The sequence below is a fragment of the Halictus rubicundus genome, chromosome 1, assembly GCF_050948215.1.
Source record: "Halictus rubicundus isolate RS-2024b chromosome 1, iyHalRubi1_principal, whole genome shotgun sequence".
Classification (NCBI taxonomy): domain Eukaryota; kingdom Metazoa; phylum Arthropoda; class Insecta; order Hymenoptera; family Halictidae; genus Halictus; species Halictus rubicundus.
Window position 1 is genome coordinate 13933363 of NC_135149.1, and position 18889 is coordinate 13952251.

The following is an 18889-nucleotide window of genomic DNA, read 5'->3' on the forward strand; positions in this document are numbered from 1 at the left end:
TTAATTATTTGTACATACATTAAGTAGCAAGTTAAAAATGTTGTTAATAAGACCTTTATAAAATTTCACGAAAAGTGTTAAAGACCGTGGTGCAAAAGCAGGTAAGTTCAGATTTTAAAAAATTGTGTAATTCTTGCGGCAAACAATCATGTATAAAAATCCATCAAACTACAACAAGTAGAATTTCAGTTAAAAAAAATGAACTCGCCCGGTTTTTGAACGAAGGTCTTCGTAATGCTGGTTGTTGATTGACACTGTATTATGTTTTACGGAAAGAAGACACTGGGTTCGGCAGGTTGTTGGATATTGAAACAGAAGGAACGGGTTGAAGAAACTCGACGATCGCGATCCCGACCAAGGATCGAGAGGAGGACGTTGGTGTCCGCTCGAGGCCGTCACTGCTCGCGAAGAGGACTCGGTAAGGATGGTTGTTAGCAGAGGCAGCAAGCATGCATTAACAGTACTCTGGATGGGCCGGTGGTTCTCTGGTTCCTTGATTTCCGTTCCTCCCCTCCAGGAGACAGTACCCGTTGAAGGAACAATCTACCACAGAAGGGAGAATCTTCCGTGGTACACGCGCCGCAGTTCATCGGGAATCTTCGTCAAAATTGCATCCCTCATCGTGCAGTCCTTCCAGATAGGAAGTGTGGTTTTTTTTCTAACACGTGTTACCGATCACCGAACGAGCCGGGTACAAGGATAGAAGAACAACCAACGGGAAGATCATGTTGACAGTTCTGATCGCTGGATTCTGCACGGTAGGTCCAGTTTTCAAAATTGTCCCTGTCAGACCCCTTTCACAGGGATCGCACGACCTCAAATTCGATTTTTAAGTGTACATAGGCTTGCGCAGGTACTTTTGCGGAAATTCGAATCAAAAAGAGATTTATCTATCTTCCAGAGAAAAGAATTAAAAACTAGATAGATATTTATTCGAAATTCAGGAAATCTGCAGCATACTTACACACGTTAATATAAATTTGAAGTTCTCCTTACTTTTTGTAAGAAAATGAAGGCAACGAAGAAAATTGTAGCGGACATTTCTTCTCCGCAAGTATTTTCGTTTCACATATTCAGAATGTTCAGTGAACTATCGGTTAGTAATTATAACTTATAAATCGGCTTTGAATTGACTTGTTTCTTAAATATGATTGTAAATTTTCTTTTTACACTTCTACGTTTCCTTATCGTTACAGCAATAAATTTACAACTTCTGTAAAACAGCCAAAAACAATCGTAAATTAAGTTTTAAGCGGTCGTCGCAAAGAGAAAGATTCAGTAGTGGATTCAGAAAATTTTCTTTTGATAAATTTATTTTGAGGTTTTACAAATTTATCTAGATTGGAGAACACGTTTTGTTGTCGATACCTGAAAAACTTTTGCCACGAGCAAAACCAACGTTTTCAGAATATGGGACCAAGGCCAAAAATTGATTCGATATTTGTGAAAGGTATACAAGTCGGAAATAACGTGCGCTGAGGTTTGTGAATGTACGAACATTACAGAGTAGTATGGATAGAGGCGGTTTGATGTCATCTTGCTGAAACGGGAAAAAAGGAACAGAATTTATGGCGCCGTAAAGACACGGTTGCGGTTCTCTCGTACAAAACGGAAAAAATATATACTGTATATAGTTATCTAGAAGGCAATCGGGAGAGAGGATTCGAGCAGGGAGGGCCGTTTTACGTAACAGATTTCGGTTGTTTCTCTCTTCCCGTTAAATTCCCGGGCATCAATCGAACCGGCCCGCGCGTGTGCCACTTCGTGTACACCTTCACGTGTGCGCACATCATTAAAATGTGTCGACGTTTACACGTCCCAACGTGCGTGTACGAAATCTGCGAGATCTCATGCGTCTTTCTGCCTTTTACCCTGAATTATTCAGAAGACATTTTAAACGACGTTATTTGCTACTCTTATCTGCACGTGCCGCAAACTACGTCTCCTGATGATATTTGTTCTGACGTGCTACTATTAGGCTGGTAGAAAAATGATCGAATTCCATTATTTTCTGTTTTGAAATGATTTTTCTAACAAACCCTACTGCTCCTCGTTTCGGAGCTAATTTATTGCTTAGTCCGTCAGCCTTGAAATCGTTTGAGCTGAATTATAGCATTTCAAAGTTATTGTTGAAAATCGACCATTTTTTTTTACACTGGTACCTAACAAATCTTCAAGACGTCACCGACTAATTTCAACATTCTTCAACACAACTCATACAACTTATGCTTTCATTCAAAAGTTAATTAGTAAAATTAGAGAAAGTTGTTTCGCACTGTTTTTAAGTAATACCGCAATTAGTTAATAGCTTCCTTTTAGTTTTTCTCTGACCGGTGTAAAATTGCAAATTGCTTTAACGTTTTGAGAGACAAGCCTACGATGAATACGAAGTGGCATTTTTTGTGAAATCTATACATAGCTTCTACCAATCAAAGGTCAATGGAACAACGAGAAAGAACAACTATTTCATTGAAAGAGGCTAAATAGCGGCAAATTCTTCTACATGAAATATCCAATTAATGCAGTGATAGTTTAGATGAATATTATTTCTCTTGATACTGCTAATAACGTTTTAGGACCGTAATACAGCGGACGTAAAAATTACAATTATTTCAAATAATTATAAAGCGGCACGCATATAACTGTTAAATAATACTCCTTTACGTAGTCGCTGTTACTTCATCGAATTTTCCATTATTCTCGCGAACATAATTATTTCCATTACCATTCACTGACCCAATTGAATTTCCTCGTGTCACCGGCCTTCTCGCGCACCGAACCAACCGGGGACTGCCCAGTCGATCGAAAAAGTGTTAGCGTTTCGATAAAAATCCGTTCGAAATCATCGCAGTCTATAGTTCGGCAGTTCATTTGTAAGAAGACCTGGTTAAACCGTCCATTCTTTAATTACTGCTATACCGTCACCTTATTGTTTTCTTTTTTTAACAAAAGGTCCAATATTTTGTTTATCGATACTGAAAGTGTTAACGATCATTAAAACAAATATTGACTGATATTTAATAAATAGTACTATAACGATATAAAATAATTATTACAGTTAAATTGACTAATGTTTCTTTCGTGAAACGCTTTTTAATAAACGTTCTAAAATAACTTGTGTTTATGGAACTTTTATTGTACAAATTCGAAAATATCTGTCCCATAAAAACAATATTCCAGAAGAACAGACATGTATCTTCTTCAACGAAATGTAAAAGTTCGATTTTTTCGACACGAGAGATGTAACTGTTTATTTCGTTTCCGGGGTTGTTCACTAAACTGCACCACGTATCATTATCTTATAAAATGCATCGCAGATCAGTTTATTGGATCTATCATTTCGCAAGAGTTAATCGCGATGCTTGTCAGTATCTCGAGCCAGAACGCTTTGATATTGACCTACCTTGAGGAAATAACCATGACCTATACCACTATTACTCGTCTGGCTGACCGTACGATGGGTAACCTGTATGGTACGCATAACGAATATCTTAGGTGGGCATCAGAGCGTTTCTTTACACCGTTATTCGAATTGAAGTCTGCTTTCCACGCGTGTTGGTCACCTTGTTTCATATCGAAGGTAACGCCACAGTAGACACTGCGATAAACGCGTAACAAACGCCGGCCCTCGGACCGGTAATCAGGAAGAGAATTCGAGTGACCCGTGCTAATTAAGACTATTGCGGTTCTGATGTCGGGAGGTTAATCAAGCTATTATCCCAGACATTTAAGAAAGAATTTATCGCTGAAACAAATCGTCTTCATTCATGGGAGAGGCTGTCATTTTGATGTTGATTATCATATCATATTTCAGAGTAAAGGGTTCTTTCTCAGAGTACTATGAGAGTTTTTGTTTCAACAAATCGGAAGACTGTTCTGCAGTAATGTTGTCTACACATGTTTACCATTACTTTGAGTATACTGTATACAGTATTTACTCGATATATGTCCAAATACGGGTCTAGCCACGGACATATATCGGCCAGGAGATACTGTACACTCCTGTAACCCTACTGTACCTTACACTCCTCGGCGACCGAGGTCTTCGAGTTCAGGATAGTTCTGGGACTTTTATCGGCTAGGCATTTGGAACATATTTAGAATAAACACTGTAGTTTTTTTTTAAAATCATACTACTCAAATTACATGCAAACCCTTCGTGTTTGAAAAAATACCATTGATCTCTTATCCAGGATTATCGATACAGATTAATTAATTTGTCTAGTAGGGAAAATACATGTTTTGCTCAGTTGTGTACACCGTAAATGCTGAAATATGCGGTCTGTTCATGATTGCGGTCAATTCAACTGTGAGAGTAACAATTTGCTCAAGTACGTGATTAAGCTGTGGACAATGTGCGCCGGAGGATTTCAAGAAAATAACTGACATAGTCTGACAACTCACTTAAAAATATAAAAAGAAAATAATAACAGCTGTTTTGACCCGAACTGGACAGTTCAGGGTTTAAGAAACCGCTTCCTTTTAAAGTGGGACGTCGCTTATTTTCGTTGTGAAAAGTAAAGTTCCGACGTGATGTGGGCCACTGTGCACGGTTGCAGGCGAAACTGAATGGCTTTAAATTGCCGTAAAAATAGGAAGCAACTTCTTTTTCTTTCCATTACGACTACGACGAGCATGCGTTATCTGTAACAATCGATAAAGTAAACGAGGTTTTCTAAAGCACGAAAACAAATTAATGATGCATACCGCATTTTGTAATAACCAATGGTAATATTTTCGGATGGAAGTGCAGGACAAGCTAGCGGAATAATTATTTGTTATAAAAATATATAAACGCAATCCGTACAAAATAGCGAACAATTTTATTTGAATATTGTTGTTTACGTGTTGAACACCTGCAATATGTTGCGAAACTCTCATTCAACGCGCACCATTATTACGTTTCCATATGAAAATTCACCATTTTATTATTGGAATAACGATGATACAACGAATGACGGGCAAATAATATTTATCAGCATCTTTATCGGTATCAATTCAATATCAATTATTTTATTTGATCATGGAGTCGAATAAAAATTCGTTACTTTTTCTACGTATTCGAATAGGTTGATAAAAACATAATACACAATATCCTTGGATTTTTATATGAGATTTCCAGAAAAGCGTTTGTCGCTTTCTGCATGAACAATTAAAAAGGTATATCTAAAGTTCTTTGAATTATAAGATATTATGGAGCGTTTCGCTCAATTAGCCGAAGGTCACGCGTTGAGAGCTATTATAGAGGAAGACATGGCCGAAATAGAGAAAACAGATCGCGGATGAGAACTAGAAGAATCGTGGACGGAAACGTCGCGAACGTTGCCGGAGCAAAACCGCGTAGACGAATGACGGTGGTATTGTTTCAGGTTGCCGCCACCGTTGCCCAGGATTACGAGGTCTCTGACATTCAGTGCAGCGGCGCAGGATCAGCCGCTGATTTGCTGACAGCAAAGATCAAAAGGCCAGTCGGCTTCAGAGGGGCGCCGCTTTTTGCCGACGACAGACCCGCCAATCCGCTCACCGACATTCACTGCCAGATCAGGCCAGATCCCAATGATCCTCAGGAAGATAACTATTTCCTGAAGGTTACTGACTTCTCGAGATGCGGTGTCCTCAAGAGAAACGTGAGTCGCCCTCCGAGAATTCGTTTTGCGCGCCGCGCGATCAAATGCCTCGGGTCCCGTGCGAACTGTTACGGACACAACCGGGTATCACATTTGCTCAATTTCAACACGTTCATATTTTTACAATATGATATAAATATTGACTTTTCGCCGCAATACTGTACAGTTTGAATGTTTACGTTACAGGCATTTTTCACGAAGCGATAACTCGAAATTAACGAATGTACTTTCTAGTTCTTCCAACTTTTTAACAACTTTCCCACCATTTCTCCGACAAATAAAGTGTACACTTTCTTAGGACCTAAAGAATAACACCTTATCAATTAGCTGCCTGAGCTACCAAATCTGGCAATTTTTTAACACCCTCCAATATCATAGTGATCGTTTCTTCAACCCTTTGCCAACCGAAGCGTTCCTGCTTTTCGTTTCAAAATTTTTCCTTCGTTATATGCCCATATTTAACTGTACAGAAAAGTTAAAAATACCACAGTTGTTCTTGTGTCACAGTGACATTACTGACGAACGTAATGCAAATTGGTAAAACAGATTGGTACAAAAGTCAATGTAGAGTTTGTGCAATAGAAAAAATTAATTTCTAAACCTGGTGGAAAAAATGATGTCATCTATATAAGGCCGACGAGGCAGTCAACGTGTTAACATGTTTGCTACCAGCAGCGTTTACTTTGACAACAGCGGTCATAATTATACAAGTCGACTTCGTACCTTTGTGTAAACTAATACATATTTGCTGTATCTGCTGCAAAAAAATCGAAACCAGTTAGCAGTTTCTTTCTTTCTTTATTAATTTTAGTAGGTGATTCAGTTTATTCTTGTATTACTCAGTTCGCCTGTTTAATAAAGTTGTACAGCTTTGTGATGTTTAAAAATAGTGACTATAATCAATCTCAATAGTATAATCGATAGCGACATTTACGCGTTATCCTTCAAAATAATTTCCTAGAGATACGACACATAGACGGAAATGTCGCACTTCTGAGATTGCTGAAAGTCCATCAATCAAAATCGGTCCTGGCTCTGACGTTCATATTCAACGTGTTACTAAAACGGCACCGTTTTAAATAATCTCTAATCCCTTTTATGAAGTACATGCCACCGATGACTATTTGGATAGCAAAACGGTTGAGGTGCACTCAGATTTTCCTGAGAGCTTAGAACTCGTTCACAGGCAAAGCAGTATAACAAGGACTTCTCACTTGACCGTGACCCAAGAAGCGAACACTTGAAAGAGATACAGACGTTCAGCACCGCTTCAAGAAATGGGAGAACCTTTTCCATCGATGTGTCGTTTCTCAAAGCAATTATTCTGAAGAGGATCACCTTGAACGTTGAAAAAGTAACGCGGAGAGTCTTGCCTCAAGGAGCAAAATAAATACCAGCTCCGTAAATACATATCTCATATAAAAATAGGAGAGACGGAAGACTGATTTACAGATTGTTTTCGAATCGCTGTTCAGTTTAGTAGTTGTTGAATACTGCTATAGTAAATCTAGATATAATTATTTTAGCTTATAATATACTGTGACAGATGAAGTAACTTTCTGATATGTATCATTCTCTTAGTAACATTGATAAAAATTAATAAAATACTGATTAGAATCCCAAAATATGTTCACTAGATTTTATATTTATTTTAAAAATTTTAAAAAGGAATTCGAAATTGCTTTTACTTACTCATAATTGCTTATACTACCCAATCTAGAGGTCACAAACACAAAGTTTGACTGTTCTTAATTGCCCAATAATATCGATCGATCGATTAAAAAATTCTTTCTGTCATTCTACTAAAGCCTGATGATTCGTCAATAAATTGGATAGAATAATCGAAAGATAATGTAATATCCGGACGTCAAAAATTATATAATACTTACGACTATCGCAATGACCTAATGATGCAATTTTATGAATGATATCATTTTATTGAGTATGCAATGCAATACAGTGTTCCTCCGAGTTCTAGTCCCATCCATATGAAATGTCGTATTTCGATGAAGTGACCACATAAAGTGAGAAATTTTTAAAAATATGCAAACTTTTAGTGACTGTATAATTGGTAAATTCGTTTATTTATTTACACTCATTTTTTTATAATCATAACATATCGTTTTCCCTTTTACACCGTCGACAGGGTTTCATTCACCTGAGAATATGGTTTCCTGCATTTTCCGGCGTTGTAATGCTAGCCGATCAAGAACTGATCCTCATGTGTCGACCGCCTGAACCCACGTTACTTCGACATAAAGCTGCTGGTTTTGCGGGCACGTTGTAAGTAGCTAATATGACCGAAATCCTTATTGCCGAATGTACAGGAGATTTCTACAAATGCGAGATATTTTTGAAAAATTTTTATCGATACACAATTTCACAATTACAAGTTTAAGAAGTACATTTCATGGTAGGTTTGATGGTAAGTGAGCACTACTGTATAACAGATATCGGAACATTCTGAAATTAACCATCCCTTTCAGCCCGCACGGTGCCAGGGTGTCCGGGGTGGTCGAAGAAACCCCGGGTCGTTTGGAGTACGAGGTGGCTCTTTATCGGGAAGCCACGGGAAATGTGTCGGACGCATCCGGATCTCAAACCGTCGATCAGGCGGTCCCTATCGGCACGAAACTCCAGCTGAGAGCTAGAATCAGCTCGGACAGCGCATGGGGATACATTAAACTCTTGGAGGTGACTGTCAGTCCTGATCCTGATCAACCTCACGCACCAGGAAGCGTCGTCCTCGTGAAAGACGGCTGCAGAAATCGAGACTTCGCTTCGATAATTCCTCATCAGCCGGCTCGATATCGGGAGAGGAAAAATGAGGTTTTCCTCGATTTCGAAGCGTTCCTCCTGAGCTCGATGAGGGAACGCTCCACGTTGTGGATACACTCGCAGATTAAAGCCTGCATGGAACCACAAGACTGCCAACCGGTAATGACACAGTTCAAGGGTTACTGAAGTTGCATGGTTCACTTGTCCAACCATTTCACCGCGGATTAATTCCCTGTCCACCATTTTGATGACTTACGGTGGTACAAAGACTACTGGAACTTCAAACAATCAGACAATAGGTTCATCTGATACTACGTACACTGTGTACACAGTTTTCAATATTCTGAGAATGCTTGATGCTTTGAATGTTTTGAGGGAACAATTAGTTTCACTGCTCGAAGTTAGCTTGTACATACTAGTTTTCTCATCATATACCTTCCTTATTCTTTTGCTGCTCTAATATATTTTTCAGACTTAAACTTGCTATAACATTCTATGTTCTTGTTTGGTAAATGGAACAGATTTTAGTATACATTCACCAAACATTATCAAAATAAGCCTAGTAGAACCCTTCTAGCTATCCAATGGTCCTGTACTCCCTTAATTTGTCCCTTTTGTTAGTGTCAAATTGACACGATAAGAAATTAATAGGATGAAAAGATAAATCATTAATTTATAGTAAAATTAGATAAATAATATTTTTTCAGAAGCAATGCGAAAAGTGACGGAATTAGCACAAGGAACGAAGTACACAAATCATTTTTTTAGGAAAAAACCTTTCATTCCAAGTTTATGTTTGTTGAAATTAAAAACGTAGAATTTCTGTCTGTTATTGAAAGTTGCATGAGATCAATATGGCCCAGCAATACAGAGAAAATCAAAACAGATTCGTGTTTTTGCACGATATGAGAACAATTGCGATACACTCCTTCCTTATCTTATCTGATTATTTGTAAAAAGAGTGTTTGTAGAGCATACTGTTTATCCTCACGCATTTTATGTGTCCCCGTTTAATTACAAACAGACCATTATCTTTTACAATGTTGAAAGAAAGGTATGAAAAAATGTTTACATGGAATTTATAAGAAACTTTCTGAACAAAAATGTTCCATTCGCATCATTCGTTAGTGCGTTCTATTAAAAATTTAACAATACAAAGAAGATATATATTCATTTTGAACGATTATTTAAATATTCGCGCACAGATCGACGAGAGACTAACAACTATTATATATTACAAACATATGTGTTTATAGGATTTCTGTTTGGACCTGTTTGAGCCATCGGGACACGGAAAGAGAAGAAAAAGATTTGTAGAAGAGGAACCACCTATATTTCTTTCTAAAGACAGGCGTTCGATAAAAGAATACAATGATTCGACTCCGTTCACAAAATTCAAGGATAATATAGAGTTCGCAGTAATGATGTCTGACGGTGAGTATTGAAACGAATTCAATATATAAAGTAGCCTTCGAGTATATCAATTTTAAATCAAAATATCATTCCATAAAATTAATTATCGATTACTTTCCGACGGTAAGAGAGTATTTTTATCATACATTTCATCAGTTCGTAACAAATTCTTGTCGAAAACAGTTGCACATCCATATATAAATGCGTACGAACGCTGACACGAAAGTGTAAACAAGAGTACAGAATACAGCAGAAACCATTTTCAAATAACATTAAATATTCGAAACAGTACAACATCTTAAAGAAGCAGTGGAGTGTATTCCCAGTTTAAATGCTTATAGTAAAATATTAAAATTAACGATGATCCCTGGTGATAAGAAATTAATGCGACCTTAAAGTTTAATTATAAATAAACGAATGCAGCAGTACCGGGGCCACGTATCATTATCAGCAATATACGTTAAAATAATTGTATTCTTAGCCGATGATCGCACAGGAGTGAAATTAATTTTTGTGATTTTTCAGATCTATATCAAAAAGTTACCACCGGATTTGAAAACAGTTGCGGTAGTTTTCTTTACGTTGCTAATGGATTGGGAGCACTTCTCGCTTTATCAGCCTTTATCATGTGTTATCTAGCTTTACGTTTACACAATTTGTCGTCGACTGTACCGCAAAATAAATCAATCGACGAACTGATCCGAGACCGAGCGCAAAAATATTCGGAGACAACCCAAGGCTACACCGGTCGATCAACGGTACAATAGCAAAGTGTTGCACATTGTGTATCATACTTGACCAAACACATCACCTAAGCCTTGTATGCCGAAGGGAAAGACCAAACAATTCACGGTGTACATATACAAAAAGTATAAACTGCAGAAATAGCTTGAACTTGTTATAAGAATAACAAATTATTAAAATCAGTATACATGTAAAACATACAATTTATGTAAATAATGCGTATACAAGGTGAATCACTCTAACTTAGTATCCCAAATAACTTCTTGGTTCGTGATTTAGACACTAATGGTTCAATATTGTCGAAGTAAATGATTATCGCATCGTTATCTACAATGTCGTACAAGCGAAAATTGTCGACAATCACCGTAATTTATACTCATGTATATATATAAATGGGTGTGATAACAGGATGATAACACTTTAAATCATTGGTCTGCAATAACTACACTGCGTTTGAGATATACTACTGTGTTACATTTCTGAATGAATGCATCCCAAGGAATTTTGACTTTTCAAATTTTATTTGAAATGCTTTTAACAGCTTTTATAGTGGTACAATATGAAGAAGCTAGCTGGGATACATGTGTACTATTTAAAATTGATAGCTTTATTATTGGAGTATTTACTATATTGTGTTATTTGCAATATAAAAATCATAAAGACAAATTTCTTTTACTTTACAAACTCTAACTGAAATGCAACTTCTTCGCCGTTACTTTCTTAATTGATGATTCACCTTACACGTTCCATACGGTCAGGTGCACAGAAAATTGATTACCTTTCAATGTTCGCACTCGATATTTACGATATTCACTCGCTTTGAAATAATTTTTACCGGTCAACTTATCGAAACGTACCAAGTGCTATTACGTGACCTGAAAGAATCTTCATTTATAATAATAATAATTTGAAACTCGATGTAGAATAATATCTTAGATCCGGGTTTCATAAAATGATTTTATAATTCCGACACAATGTATATACATACACATGCCAAAATATTTATATTTATAAATAAAAATTGAATGTCCAAGGACGCTTACCAAGACTTCCTTTGGCAATCAATTGATTAAAGTATTTACAAAAAATAAATACAATAAAATATCTAATTGTGTAGATGACCGCGTAATCCGATTATTTATTATAGAATAAGGTATGATTTTATACTCGTGCATGCGATTATAACTTTAGAAGCATTAAATTATTTATAAACAAAATTTAATCGGTCATTTTATAACGTATTGTATTGTACTATACTTCTATAAATATATACTGCAATGTTCAGTGACAAAGTGCGATCGCACAACGATCTATGTGTCCGAATCAACGACAATCAATAATAGTTGGTAGCATTAAAACATATCGAGAACAATTTCTATAATAAATTAAGCAATCGAATGCACGTATACGAGTAACGCATGTACTAAAGTGCGTAGAACTGTTTTACAATCTAACTTTATGTGTACGCTCAAAACCACTCTTTGGTTAATGTTCTAGTTTAGAATAAAAATAATGTAACGTTTTGTTACAAAGTGTGGCACTTATCATTTATTTTATATTCTTTAACATTTACCTATAAATATATATATATATATATATATATATATATATATATTATATATATATATTTTCTCCTTGTATAATGCATCACTCATTCACATTAATTACACATATCTATTTAACAGGAACGATTGCAAATATTACTTTGTGTGCATAATAAATATATCTAGACACCGCTCAATGAGCTTTACTAGTACGCAAAAACAGACAAAAAAAGGTGCATGTTTGACATTTTGAAAAATCTAATTATACGAACAACAGCAATGACTTTTAAATAATCGACAACATTTAGATGGCAAATAATTTTTTTTAATTTTAAGTGACTGCTAAAGAGGATTACGATTTTACTCTAACTTGTGCCTTTACACCAAACTGTTTAAGGCAAAAAAAGGAATGATACACTTTGTTTGCTATAATATTTCTATATTATTAAATCTATTTGTAAACGTTCTATGTATTATTTTAAGAAAAAAAATCGTAATATTCTAATCAGTCGCTTAAAGATTGATCGTGTTTACATATCAAACACACAATTCCTGTCTTTGTAGATAAAAATTCCAGTTACAAATTAAAATTAATAAAACGTGTGAAAATCAAGGGACACATTATCTTTGGTATGAACCATTTCCTACACATTAATAGATAAGTTATATAGACGTCGATAGAAAATTATACACAATAAAGTAATGAAAAATCTCAATATGATTTTAAATTATTTTCGGATTTTATGATACTAAAACCATTGTAAAAAAATAAATGATGTAAAATCCACGGATAATTAGATTTGCAGAAATGCAAGTCTTGTACGAGACTTATAAAAGCATTCTAATGATTAGGTCGCTCTTTCTTTCTGTTTTTATACATACTTATGATTCTATGTAATGACGACTGTGTAAAAATCAAACATATTTACACTTTCTTAATGGTATGTTAATATTAAATAGATGTATAATGTTTATATACAATAACTAGACTATGTCTAAGCAAATTCATCATTTTCTGCAGTAATTTATAAAAGCTATAATTAAACGAATTAACTGGTTTTGTTAAGCGTATTACTGTTGCAGATCAAAATTAAAATAAAATGTTTACTAAATATCATCAAAACTTTCATAGAATTGCACATTCACAGATAGTAGTACTAATGATAACATAGTATACTCTGCTCTACATTACACTGTTTAATTAAAAATGTATAGATATGCACGATTATTTGTGCATTTTTGTCGTTGTATGTCTTTTTTCCTTTTTCGTTGAACAGTGAAAAATGTTGAACAACACTTTTACGCGATAATACTTTATCTATGTTAACCATAAATAATTAAGCCACATATATGTTTAAACATAAGTAAATAAGTTAAATATCAGTGTGATATCGTATTTACAAGTATTTCCATAAAATATGATTATCACACGCCCTGAATGATCAGAGTAAGTTAGTCAGTCCTCTCTTTGTTCTTAGACTTTATTAATGCCTCATATGCTGCTAACTCTTTCTTCTCCTTCCTTAAATTTCTGTCCTCAAATTCCAATCTGTAATTAAACACTATATCAGAGCGTGATAAGTCTGTTTAATATACCTGGGATATGCAAACGTCTTCAAGTGTCATCAACATATTGAGTTAAGTCAATTGAAGAAGTTTTGGCTGAATAAAGTGAGTCTGATAAAAGTCCTTTTTAGCATAAAATTGCATATCCCATTAGAAAAGCATGAATAGATGAATGGCAAAACAAAAATTACAAAATAAAATAAGGACAAATATGATTACTGTATGCTGAATGAGAAATTGTAAAATGCAAGATGGCAGAATTTAACAGGATAATGGTTGATCAAGTTGTTAATTACTGTATGTACCTCTTTTAACCTCTTGCGCTGGTAATTGTTCCACATGGATTCGCATGACCAAACCGTGTACAGTAAAAAAATTTTTTTTAAAGAAAACACAAAAAGAGTAAAAAATTCTGACAACACAAAATTTTCTACGTGTGTGGCACGTCATTTCGAACTCTGAGACAAAACCTTTCAACATGCGTGGCATGTCATTCCAGCGCAAGGGGTTCATATAGAAAGATGAAGTACAGTATACAATAATTTTTTTGCGAAATTACATATACAGTCAGCTCAACAAACTTTATCTTACATATACATATGATTAAGTAAGTGGCAAAATATTAATTTTATACTTTTAGTCTCATGATATTATTAATTCCATTAATACGTTATTTATTACATGAATTAGCTATTCGTACACCAGTATCTTTTTCGTGAAAGAAGCATATCACCTTCTATAATAATCCCTTAAGAACACCAAAATAATAGTAACTACATTGTTAGCAAATACAATCTACCAGTCCTATGTCGACGACTAAATCAGTAATCTGTCGATTATGTATTCACTCATTCATTTAAATTTTCTTGTCACCTATCCACAGTATTCAGTTACTCATTTACAACCTTCGAAAAATTCAAAATATATTTGTTGTTTATGTTGCTTAAATTAAGAACTATCTTGTTTTACACTCTTTTAATTATTTCAAATACAACATTTAGTTTTGATTTTAATTTTGAGTTGTTAATAATATTGTCTATTAATTTGATCAAATTCATGCTTAAACAGAAGGATTAAAACACAATTCTTAAAGAAACTAATTGGTCCAGCTTCTTTCATGTAAAAAATATTAGTGTACAAATTGATTTATTAAATATAAATAACATTCAAAAATCAAAAGTGTGAAGATTCCTAGCTTCTTAGAAGTTTTACATGTAACTGATCATTTAACCCCTTGTCCTACCCGCTAACTCCCGATTGCTCGGGCTACAATAAACAAGAATGTCGGTCACGCGTCGAGCCATTTAGCTGTTTAGGCGTGTGCTCAAACTTGCGCAAAATGTATGCGTCTTATGACATATATATTTCGACGCAACGAAAGTAAGAAAATATCGAGAACTGAACCACGGGTCTGAATCGTGTTGTTTACGTTTGTTGGTGTTTGGTTCAAACGAGGTACCACGCGTCAGACTCGTGCTTATTGTTTTTGGTCCAACTTTCTTACTACGAGTCTCACTCGTTGTTGCAGGACAAGAGTTTAAAGTACGGTGTCGCATTTTTATACAGCATGTAACTTCAATTTTGAACTGAAGAAAACGTATTTTGATATCTATTAGTGAAACATTTTCGATCATGCACAAGATGAAATACGTAAAACTGATCTACCTGTGAAGTATAATGCGTTCGACTATCTTTTCTGTCGTCATATCATTACCACTATCCAACAACTTAAATTTATTTTGCCGCTTAGGCTCAGCATATGGATCATTACCATCTTCGCAAGGCATTATAGGGGTCTGACCATGGCAAACAACGGAAACATCAAAATGTTCCATAAGATCTTTTGTAACTTCATATGGTGCCCCAATTACTACTTCATTAACATACTATGAATTGAGAAAACAGTAAACATTAAGTAAGCTCCGACCGAATCAGATTTTGATTCAACTTTTCACATGATATTTCATTTTTTACCTTGCACGCTAGAACACTAAGTACTCTTTCATGGAGATTCATAATTGGATGATTACCACCTTTATATCGATTAACTACAGGATCTGTATGTAGTCCAACTATGAGATAATCACCTTCTTTCTTGGCAACCTCTAAGAAATCTAAGTGGCCAACGTGAAAGAGATCAAATGCTCCCGCTACATAAACAATTTTGTCTCCAGGCTGTGGACTCTTCCCGTCGCTAAACTGAATAATCTTCTGTGTGGTAGGTAAAAATTGTGAACAGCCTGTCCACGGACTTCTAGCTGATCGATCTTGTCCCATACTTTTACTAGGTTCTCTATCGACACTATATTCGCTATCTCCTTGCTTAAAATGCTGTCTTGTCATTAATAGCATACGTCCTACTAAATCAGATGTTGAAACACCAGCAGTTCTTTGAACCTCTCTATAATAATGATGTAAGTTTTTAAACATTGTTTTCCATAATTTGTTGCAGTATAATACTAGTCACTTCATAACTAATTTATCACTTCAAATGTACTACCTGTAACGACCTGTTGCTTTGACCAAATGATATGTATCTATACCATCTGCTGTCATAGTAATATCATCGCCGTGTACACAAAAATCACAATTGTATTTATCTAATGTCTCCAATGTTGTAACATAAGGTGCGCCTTCTACAACTTCGTCTACCCATTTAATACCTCGAACCATTTTATACCTGACACAAAAACATTATATTACAAGACAAATATAAACTCTCCATAAAATACTCAAAAGTCATTCAATTGTTCGTCTACAACACAGTTTGAAGAAAGTGTAATGAAATAGGAAAACAAAAAAAGGACTGTTGTATTTAAATTCAAAATTTCGAATCATCTCTTCAACAAAAGCATACCTTTCCTCTTCCATAAACACTGGTGGTCCCTTATGCTTAGTAATTTCTTCATCGGTATGTATACCCACAACTAAATAATCACCTAATGCCTTGGCTTGTCGCAGAGAATTTGCGTGGCCGAAGTGTACCATGTCATAACTGTGTTAGAAAAGTTAATCATTTCTAAAACTTCATAGCAGAAATTATTTTTAGAATTGATAGCAATACGCGCCGGCAATTACTTCGAAGTAGTTTCGAGGAGATAATGTGTTCATTTTTATTGATATATCGTGATAGCAAAAATTTAATGAATACACTTTTAAATGCACGATCATACGCGACAGGATTAAACAAAAGATAAAAAAAACAAAAGTGCGAAAGAGATACCGCGAACTTAATTAAAGTGTATGAACATAACTACACGGGAATCAAAGTTGTCACTGGAATAGCTGCATGCATTGATTTATAGGTATAAGCAGTACGTACACCATATAATTCACGTTTTATTCTCAAGAAAATGACACAGTCATCCAACAATTTTGAAAAGCACGCGAATATTTGAAGTAACTGATGGAATTGATGGAAACTTACCATCCGTCACACCATACCCTTACTTCCTTGCGATTTTCTGTCATGATGAAAGAGTTGCTGATAATTTATAATAGATAAAAAAGAAACTCTCGTTTAGCGAAGAACAGTGGATAACCAAGAAGTACACTACGCCCACGGGAGCTTGAAGCGAACTGCGCGCGTCGATTCGCGCGTCACGTAATTTTGATCAACCCACATCACCCCTCCACTTCCACTTTCTATGTATATACGCATTTGAAGGACATGCGTTTAACACAAAAACGGAATTTAGACATTTTTAAAGCTGTACACGATATTAAAATGATATTGATATATTAACATATGTAAAACATATTTCCATTCGATTTACTAGTTCAAACAAGTTGGTGCAAGGACAAGAGACTTTTGAACTCGCTGTAATTATTCACTGACTTGTCTTTATTCATGAAATACAAAGTTTAATCGATTATACTATACACATACATTCAAATTTCAAATGCATGCTAACTAGTAAGCAATGTTATGTAATAGTACAATGTGATATCAGCACGATTAAAGTGGAATACTTTATTATTTATTGACCATTGTACAATATAAAAATATTCGGATAATTTCGAATCTACAATGTTTATTGTGTATCAGTGAGACAATAATACTTTTCATTCCTACATCCTGATTTAATAGATTCGATTTATTCAATGGATGTTAATAGATCTACTGACGCGATATTATAGTCACTGAAAATATACATGTTTATTGCATGACACGTTGAATATTGTAATGAACGACGAAGAATATTATGGTGGGAGTTTCACTACCGCAAAAACAATTGGACAGAGATAAGTGATTACTGGCCAGCGGATTTTATGTATTTATGACAAAAATGAATAGCCTTAATTTAAAATAGTAAAAACATTAGAGGAATTTTAAAATACTGTTACATTATCTTCAGCCTATTGAACTTATTAAGAAAAAAAAAAAAATTTCTATTTCACTCCAGTTTGTTGCAATGTCGATAGAAAATTTTTATTTTGTATAAAGATCCGCTGTCTAGTGATTACCAATCATGAAAATTGTAATAATATCGCGGAAATGTAGTCATACAGAACGGCTATATATTGGAATGAATCAATAACACTGATCTGATTGTATGACTTCTGAAAAACGCTGCACACAAAATAAATAAGGTACTTTACCGTGAAGCACGGCACTGATTATATTTGTATCAACATGTACGTCAAATTACTTATGTAAACATTATCCCATTATGTATCACTGATTATAACAAAAGTGTAATATTCAAAATAATTGCATAAGAAAAATATTTTTTACATTATCCTATGTATCTTATCTATTATACTCTTACTTAAATGTACTAGGTTTTATGAAATTTACGTATATAAGTTATATGTATTTTAGAGCGTGTCGTGTTAAAGCAATGTACTGTAAATATATGTTTTTTACGTGCATTAGAAATTTGATAAATAAACTGTTTAACTTCCATGAGAGAAAAGTAAAGTATGGTAATCAAATTTAATGTATATAATGTTTATATTTCATACTTATATATTGTTTTATTAAATTTCTAATACTACACAGTGCACTGAGTTTTGATACACTTGTAAATTAACTACAGTGCAATGCATTGTACGTTTTTAAGTAATACAGCTAATCCGTGCATCATCAAATTGTAAATTACCACTTGAATGATGTTCCTTATTAGTTAATTTTATAAGGACCGCCACAAAGCGAGCTAACAAAAGTCACATTTTTGTTTTTTGCGAAAGTTGAATTTCCTTACTTATGGGAAA

The 18889-nt window shown here is 34.7% G+C and overlaps 2 protein-coding genes across 4 annotated transcripts; one reads left to right on the forward strand and one right to left on the reverse strand.

Annotated features, from left to right (window-relative positions):
* Positions 1–710: 710 nt before the first annotated feature.
* On the forward strand, positions 711–12103 carry LOC143354726 (uncharacterized). Of its 2 annotated transcripts, XM_076789008.1 has the most exons (6): positions 711–758; positions 5370–5627; positions 7774–7910; positions 8114–8564; positions 9662–9839; positions 10344–12103. In XM_076789008.1, exons 1-6 carry the CDS (start codon positions 726–728, stop codon positions 10583–10585), a joined length of 1299 nt encoding a protein of 432 aa, XP_076645123.1. In that variant the 5' UTR covers positions 711–725; the 3' UTR covers positions 10586–12103. The 2 variants fall into 2 exon arrangements, with proteins under 2 accessions (XP_076645123.1, XP_076645114.1); XM_076788999.1 differs by lacking the exon at positions 711–758 and having other exon boundaries at positions 5268–5627.
* On the reverse strand, positions 11506–17278 carry Pect (phosphoethanolamine cytidylyltransferase). 2 transcript variants are annotated; one of them, XM_076789083.1, is made up of 6 exons: positions 17100–17278; positions 16530–16667; positions 16173–16352; positions 15647–16073; positions 15338–15558; positions 11506–13668 (listed from the first exon to the last, which is right to left on the reverse strand). In XM_076789083.1, the coding sequence occupies exons 1-6, from the start codon at positions 17141–17143 to the stop codon at positions 13662–13664; spliced, it is 1017 nt and encodes a 338-aa protein (XP_076645198.1). In that variant the 5' UTR covers positions 17144–17278; the 3' UTR covers positions 11506–13661. The 2 variants fall into 2 exon arrangements, with proteins under 2 accessions (XP_076645198.1, XP_076645190.1); XM_076789075.1 differs by having other exon boundaries at positions 11506–13655; positions 17100–17276.
* Between the last annotated feature and the right edge of the window lie 1611 nt (positions 17279–18889).

What these genes read in the sequence shown, in the direction of transcription:
- LOC143354726 (XM_076788999.1), top strand. Translation starts at nt 5,283, where the DNA reads ATGAGAACTAGAAGAATCGTGGACGGAAACGTCGCGAACGTTGCCGGA. An exon ending in GCGGTGTCCTCAAGAGAAAC is followed by an intron (nt 5,628 to 7,773) that starts GTGAGTCGCCCT and finishes CACCGTCGACAG; the next exon opens with GGTTTCATTCACCTGAGAAT. An exon ending in AACCACAAGACTGCCAACCG is followed by an intron (nt 8,565 to 9,661) that starts GTAATGACACAG and finishes ATGTGTTTATAG; the next exon opens with GATTTCTGTTTGGACCTGTT.
- Pect (XM_076789075.1), bottom strand. Translation starts at nt 17,143, where the DNA reads ATGACAGAAAATCGCAAGGAAGTAAGGGTATGGTGTGACGGATG. An exon ending in AAAGCAACAGGTCGTTACAG is followed by an intron (nt 16,074 to 16,172) that starts GTAGTACATTTG and finishes TCATTATTATAG; the next exon opens with AGAGGTTCAAAGAACTGCTG. An exon ending in GAACGCATTATACTTCACAG is followed by an intron (nt 13,656 to 15,337) that starts GTAGATCAGTTT and finishes GTTTAATTACAG; the next exon opens with ATTGGAATTTGAGGACAGAA.